The sequence below is a fragment of the Diuraphis noxia genome, unplaced genomic scaffold, assembly GCF_037042655.1.
Source record: "Diuraphis noxia isolate RWA-SAM2 unplaced genomic scaffold, SU_Dnox_SAM2 contig0002, whole genome shotgun sequence".
NCBI classification, from domain to species: Eukaryota; Metazoa; Arthropoda; class Insecta; order Hemiptera; family Aphididae; genus Diuraphis; species Diuraphis noxia.
This window is the reverse complement of record NW_028301712.1, coordinates 71,453,994-71,462,189: the sequence shown is the minus strand read 5'-3', so window position 1 is coordinate 71,462,189 and position 8,196 is coordinate 71,453,994. Positions and strand designations below refer to the sequence as shown.

General features: G+C 29.6%; 1 protein-coding gene across 1 annotated transcript; it reads left to right on the top strand.

The window, feature by feature from the left end:
- Positions 1 to 5,279: 5,279 nt before the first annotated feature.
- phr6-4 ((6-4)-photolyase) lies at positions 5,280 to 7,500 on the top strand. Its single transcript, XM_015508475.2, has one exon. The coding sequence runs from the start codon at positions 5,562 to 5,564 to the stop codon at positions 7,167 to 7,169; it is 1,608 nt and encodes a 535-aa protein (XP_015363961.1). The 5' UTR covers positions 5,280 to 5,561; the 3' UTR covers positions 7,170 to 7,500.
- The last annotated feature ends 696 nt before the right edge of the window (positions 7,501 to 8,196 follow it).

Here is an 8,196-nt window from a genome sequence, read left to right as displayed (position 1 = left end):
TTATATTTAAATATTGTCATATATTCTATTTTGAAACAAATATTTTATTTTTCAATTAAGACGCATTTTGCATAAGGCATGGTTAATCAATTAGTGTAGTTATCATGTAGTTAATCTAACGCACTTAACATTTTTCCTATAATGATGCTTCGAGTTTTCTCTATAGCTACTTGAAGGAAAACTTAGTTTGGTATTTTTAATCCTTAGTTATAAACGCAAAAATTTTTATGATTTTTCAACTTCAAAATTACTTGCAAATTTTCGCATTTTCGACAGATTTCGTAAAATTTTGAACTGTAAATGCTTATAAAAAAAAATTGTGACTTACGATTTTTAATTTTTTTTAGCTACAATAAGAACAACTCATAAGGAACCGTGTATTAAATTTTCAAGTTTTTTGGTCTTCCAACATTTTTTTACCGACACTTCAAAAAAAAATTCTCAAAAAAATTGAAAATTTCAGTGGTCTATAAATAACTCAAAAAAATGTCAAAATTTTTTGAAAATTAAACTGTATATAGATAACACAAACGTAAACATTTGGTGAAAATATCAAGTATTTACAGTGATCAGTTTTTGAATTACAACCATATAAAAAAATCGATTTGTTCGAAAACTGATTTTGCGTAAAAATTCCCATTTTTCTGTCATTTTTTTTTTGTTTTTCTCGATTTTTTTAAAAACTGTTGGAAAATGTTTACTTTTGACCTCTATAATGCACCAAGGATCTTCAATTTTACACCGGAAACCACCCCCAAAGTTTGAAATCAAAGCATTATTTCGACTAGATATGCTGTACACAGATACAAAAAAAAAACATAAAAAAAAAAAAAACACACATCATTGTAAAATCAATACATTCATCACTTCGTTCAGAATCTAAAAAAAAAACACACATCATGGTAAAATCAATACATTTATCGCTCCGCTTAGAATCTAAAATGATTCTCAAGTAGGGCAGGCATTTTCACCAACATCTCTTCGTCCCTGGAAATATGTATATCTATAATATTATATATTATACCGTAGTATGTTCACGAAAATGAGATAAACAGAAAAAAAGAATTATTATTATACACGTGAGCGGTGAGCATAATACAAGAGTTAAAAAAATCGTAAGTAATATGAATTGTGAACCAATAGTTTCATTTCTCTGAAACAGAATTCAAAAATATATATAGGGAACTGAGTAATATTATAAATAACTAAGTTTTAGAGCGTAGGTAGTCTATTTTTGTGAACATTCGATTTATATTATATACTGTATGTCTGTAATCTGTATAGACTAGAGTGTATAGGTATACAATATATATTATAAATTATAACGTGCCGGATGTGCATATTTTATAATAAATACGTAATATTACGCCTAATACCTATAATTAAATTAATTATAAATTTATAATCATCAATAATCGGCCCATAACAGCTCAATGTTAGGAAAATTTCGTGTAATTTTAATGATTGCCCGTCTTTATATTACAGTAAATAAAAGGGTAAACAATAATTTATTATTATTTGTGGTATATTAATAAACTTGCAATTGCGTCAATGACACGACCCGTGGCTGACCTCCTTGCACCACGATATTATATTTATAGTGATGTTCATGTAATATAGGTACAACGGTACATTCTAAAGTCCGCGATCGTTCGATTTTGGTATACACAAAATAATATTACATGTATATTAATATGAATTAATTTCGTGTAACACATTTCGTTTACAATAGTTAATATTTAACTTTATTAAGATGTTTTATAGTTACATATACATTATACTTACATAATATAAATCCATTATGTATTGATGTGTATATACCTAATGTTAATAATTCGGGATAACTAAAGGTCCATATTGATTCAAAATCCAAATCAGTCAGCATTCGACAACGTGTAGTATCAATTATAAGTTGAATATATATATATACGTTTTTTAAACATGGGTTATTACAACAATTGAACAATCAGCTATAGTTGCTAGTATAGGTATCAGAATAATTTGGTATACACGGCTATACTATACCTATAATATCATTATTTATTATAATATAATATAGTACTGTATTCCGCCTATACCTATTTTAATACTTTGATATACGAGACCCAAACAAATGTTATATGGCTATATATTATCGTTTCACGTATCAAGAGGCTCTTGAAAAAAAAACATCCAACTAATTGTTTTGTAATAAATAATAATATAATATTCAACACAACATATATTATTATATTTATATAACTCAACAGCTAGTCTACACTGTATAGACTGTACTACCATTGGTATAATTCCATTAAATTTCAGCATGTGCAAAATTTTCATAAGTCTAGTAATCGTATAGGTAAACAAAAAAGTCATATTTAAAGCCAATAAATGCTTTATTTGCTTAAGTACTTAGCGCACAAATAAATCTGTAATAAATCTCATCTGTAAAAACAAATCTATAAAATATTATTATTTTAAACGCTGTATACTTGTATAAACAAATTTACATATAAAAATATAATGTTTATTGCTTAGGTAAAAAAAAGGTTATTTTGTTAAAATGTAGTCTGTAGTCTACGATTGTGGTATTGTTATACTGTTAAAGTAATTGATGAGTAACAACAAAATTATTACACAATGTTATTTCATTATTTGTTCAGTTATATCCTCTCTATCAAAAAAAAAATCAACAAATCAATGTCAATTTACTATAGCATTGTATTTTAATTGAATTAAATTTCAGCTTCAACAGGCGCAAAAGCATATCTTTTCGACTGCTACATAACACCAGGGCCCAGGGGTATCGGATGTGCACCCTTATAATTATGTCACTATGTACCATGTCATGTACCATTGTGGAGTGTATAGTTTTGTATACAAACATATAAGTTTAATATATCTAGCATAGTATAGTATATAAGTATATTATTATGATATTAGTAATGCACCTACTATTATCCAAAAATATATTTAATACAGCGTTTCTTATACTCTAGCAACCTCAGTATCTACATAACTAAATGTAAATATATAGTAACTAATGAGTTGTAGAACTATTGTAAACAATTTAATAAAATTGAGGATGTTACTTTGCTGTATTGAAAAATTACAAATGACAGATTAGATTAAGTCTACCGTGTACCTATCTAGTCATTGTAGAGTAAGTCACTGTAATACGTGTTTTAAAATATTTAAATTTAAATCCAGCAGTAAATAATTATTCGTTGCAAATTGAGTGATTTTAAACAGAATATTAGGACAATTGACACCGAATATAAAATTTATAAATACTTAATAATAAGCATATAATATAATAATATAATAATATAATAATATAATTCAAAATGTATTCTAATAAAATAAAAAGATAAAAGATTTTGTGAATATTAATTAATATAAATATTATATAAATAAAAGATATTATATTTGATTATATACGATACGTATTTTAAAAACTAATAGTTTTAGTATTTTGTTTTGTATTGAGAAGTTTTACATATAACATGAAGCCTTTCTTTATTTCATTTAATTTTACAATTTATTTGAATACTAGTGTTTAGTTTTAAAATCTCCATTGAGGTTATCGAGTTCATCATCTGTAAAGCTTCAATAAATATATAAATAATATGTGGATGTTAAAATTTAATTATATATGTCGGAACTTATTGTTCCAATCTTCTGATATATTATTAGTCCTACTATATTATCCTAATTTTGTTGCATTGTACACGTTCCACATAATATATGGAACAAACATAGATAGGCTTATTTGAAACAAAAAACTTGCGTATTATTAATTAACTTGACGTCCCATTAAAAATGTTACATCGAAGTATGTTAAAATATCATCTACATCATTACCATATGAAAAAATATAATATCATAAGCTATAAAAAAGATATTTAAATTGTCATGTCCCTAGCTGGTGTTAATTATCGGAAAACCGTTACCCACATATAATTATTATCCCAACTTGCGATAAGAATCATTAAGAGATAGGGACAACAATTCAAAAATGCAATTTAATATTATTATAACAAAATAAACAATGCGTGACATTTTTTTCTAAAATTTTCTAGTTTCGCCTACCTACCTATAATATAATATAATATACAAGGTGATTCTTTTAAGTGGGTACACTAATTATCTCGAAATGTATTTACTTTTTTCAAAATATTTTTATACACGGTTTCAAGTTGTTAAAAAACCAACGTTTTTATTAAAAAATTATATTTTTAAATATTTTTTATCCCTATCATTTTTTAAGTTTTTTACTTTTTTGAATGACAACATAGTTTTAATTTCATATTCCAAAGCAGAATATTTTTCTAAGTATTTTGATTCATAAAAATCGAATTTAGGACGAGTAGTTTATGAGTTATATGTATTTAAAGTTTCGACAAGCGTAGTAGTGGACAAGCATTTTGCGGGGTAGCCCCGTACCACTCCACCCAGGCAATCTAAACTTTAAATACTGATAACTCAAAAACTACTAGCCCTAAATTCGATTTTTATGAATCAAAATACTTAGGAAAATATTCTGCTTTGGAATATGAAATTAAAACTCTATGTTGTCATTCAAAAAAGTAAAAAACTTAAAAAATGATAAGGATAAAAAATATCTAAAAATATAATTTTTTAATAAAAACGTTGGTTTTTTAACAACTTGAAATCATGTAAAAAATATTTTGAAAAAAGTAAATACTTTTCAAGATAATTATTGTACCCTCTTAAAAGAATCACCCTGTATATTCGTATTTTACAGAATATAAAAATAAAAAGCAAATCATTTACAATTGACATCATTTTTTATAAATTTTTTTTGTCTCATATAGATATTTCTGATTTTTGGGGCTCCGTAATTATTTTTAGGAATACCTATAAGGGCTCCGTGAACAAAAAAGTTTGAGAACCGCTGGACCTAATGGCTCCAATTATTTAATACCTATTTAATACAAATGTTATGGTAGGTACTGGGGTAAATCGACTAACTATGTCTCCATAGAAAATTAAATATTAATATGTATTCATTGTAATTGTCTTATATCCTCACAGTTGCAATAAAATTACCTAACCATAACACTGATGTCACTGATGCAAAAATATAATATTTCAATCGTACCTATCACATACATTGAGCCGATCCTGATGATATAGGCACAGAAAAACCAAATAGAGTTTTATAAATAGTTATTCTATGATTAGTGGCTTATCAGTTATCACAAATTCACATACATATAACTTTTATCACACGATATAGCATTAACGAATAACGATGAAATTGTTTGATTAGATAATAATATCAAAGATTAATGATTATAGATTTGTATTTTAAACGTTTAGATTAATTCTAGATGAAATTTTAAATTTTCTAACGGATGATATTGATGATTAATTATTTTTATACCTATGACGACTACAAAGCTGAAACTGCTAAAAGGTTCGTAACTTATTACTTGCGCCACCCAAAACACTACTGTAACAGAAATTTGTGGATTACCTGTTTTGTCCATTTGCTGTATCTAGTATCTACGCACAATAAGATCATAATATTGTAATATTAATAAAATAATAACATGGACAAGAACAATTCTGACGCAGGATACGAGACGACTGTGCACTGGTTCAGGAAAGGTATGCGTCTACACGATAACCCGGCGTTCAGGTTATCGTATGAAGCGAAGAACGGTAGCGGTGAGCATTACAAGCTCAGGCCCATTTACATACTGGACCCTTATTTCCGTAAATACATAAGGGCAGGTGCTAACCGTTGGAGGTTCTTGCAGCAGAGCCTGGTGGACTTGGACACGACACTTCGGCAACTGGGCACGCGGCTCTACGTCATTAGAGGGCTGCCTCATGAAGTCTTTCCAGACTTGTTTGTCAAATGGAATGTAAAATTGTTGACTTTTGAGTTGGATACCGAGCCGTATGCTCGAGAGAGGGACAATCAAGTAGAACAACTGGCCAGAAAACACAGCGTCAAGGTAGAACAAAAAGTCTCTCACACTATTTATAATACTGAACTTGTACTCAGGGCAAATGGAGGCAGTGTTCCAATGACTTATCAAAAATTTGTATCTGTTGTCGGCTCGATGCCAACTCCTCGTCGACCAATACCTGCACCAGATATGTTGCCTTCTGAGTGTCTACTTGATGATGATTTAAACAACCCAGAGTTTGATGTGCCAACACTGGATGAATTGTTAACATTAAAAGGTTTTAATCCTACAGAACTTAAACCATGTTTGTATCCTGGTGGAGAAAAAGAAGCTCTTAGGCGTTTGGAAGAATATATGAAAAACAAGACATGGGTTTGTAAATTTGAAAAACCTAATACATCACCAAATAGCCTAAAACCTAGCACTACTGTACTAAGTCCTTACATGAAATTTGGCTGTTTGTCGGCTAGTCATTTTTATTACAGATTAAAAGAAGTTATCGGTAATAGCCCTCATTCTAAACCTCCTGTATCTCTGATTGGTCAATTGTATTGGAGAGAATTTTATTATACTGTTGGAGCTTCAACTCCCAATTTTGACAAAATGGTTGGCAATTCAATTTGCTGTCAAGTACCGTGGGACAACAATCCTGATGCTTTAGAAGCTTGGACTAATGGTAAGACAGGATATCCATTCATTGATGCCATCATGAGACAATTGAGAGATGAAGGTTGGATACACCATTTAGCCAGGCATGCTGTTGCATGTTTTTTAACCCGAGGAGACTTGTGGATATCTTGGGAAAAAGGTTTAGCTGTATTTGAAGAATTATTGCTTGATGCGGATTGGTCACTGAATGCTGGGAATTGGATGTGGTTGTCAGCATCAGCATTTTTCCATCAATTTTTTAGAGTCTACAGTCCAGTTGCATTTGGTAAAAAGACTGATAAGAGTGGTGATTACATCAGAAAATATATCCCAGAATTGGCCAAATATCCCGATCAATATATTTATGAACCATGGTCTGCACCCAAGTCTATTCAAGAAAGAGCTGGTTGTGTGGTTGGAGTGCATTATCCAAAACGAGTGGTAGTGCATGAAGATGTGTACAAAAATAATATAACAAAAATGTCATTGGCTTATAAGAGTTCCAAAGCCAGCAAGAGTTCCAATACTAAAAAATCAAGAGATATGTCATCATCCCCTGATAAAAAAAATATAAAAAAACCTAAATTAAAATGATTGTTTTATTGTTTGGTTACCCAATTTGTTTTGGATAAATTATTGGTTATGTGATCTTCTGTTTTTTAACCATTTTTTGAATTATATTTTTGTTATACTGTATGTTAAATGATTGTTGTCATATATTTAATTTTTTTTAAATTTAATAATCAACATATTTGTATATTGGTACTTGGTAAGTATTTACAAACCTAATTAATATAAAATATTAACTTTTTTTGCAATGTATTATTTTTTAAAATTATTATCTAAGTTATTTCTAATAAAAATCGAACCTTGTTGGAACAAACTGTCTAACTATATTAAGTATGGTATTAAACTATTAACCTTATTTATTGGATTTTTTTGTTTGTTTTAACGTTACTTGTTTTTTGTTATGAAATAATACAATAATGCAATATTGTATTATTACACATTACTTCAAGACAACAATATAACAACTAACAACTAGTTTATAGTTATATAACCAATTTTAATAATATTATTACGATGACCATGATAATGAAAGTGGTGACTGGTGATGATGACGATGACGATAACAACAACAACGACAACCTTGAATCGTCTAAAAATCCAGTCGGCCACATAATATATCGTTATGATATTTAAAACAAGTCATGGCGAAGAAACGGGTCGCAATGACTTGAGTTTTAAATACAAATACAATTAATGTCGTCGGTATTATTAATCTGTTCGTGTACGAATAATTTTCTAAAACATCAGAAGAACTGATGTGAAAAAAATTCAAACGATAACGGAGAAGCCCCGCTTCGTTCGGTCATCACTTGCGGAATTCGCATTTCGGTAATAATTACTATTTACGTCAAATTTGGCGTCGTGGCCCAGGTGTTGTGCCCGTTTCCCATTGGCCGCTGCCGAAGTGGCGCGATCGCGAAGCCCGCCCAGTGATACGTTGTCGGTTCGGCGCCGACGGGTCGAGCGTCGACCACGTCGTCACGTGCGCGTACGGCCGTTTCGTTCAAGTCGGGTGGTTGGGACTTAGGTGTGGTCGCGGACGCGGTTGTTC

Excerpts from the sequence above, each read along its gene's own strand:
- phr6-4 (XM_015508475.2), top strand. The coding sequence starts at position 5,562 with ATGGACAAGAACAATTCTGACGCAGGATACGAGACGACTGTGCACTGG.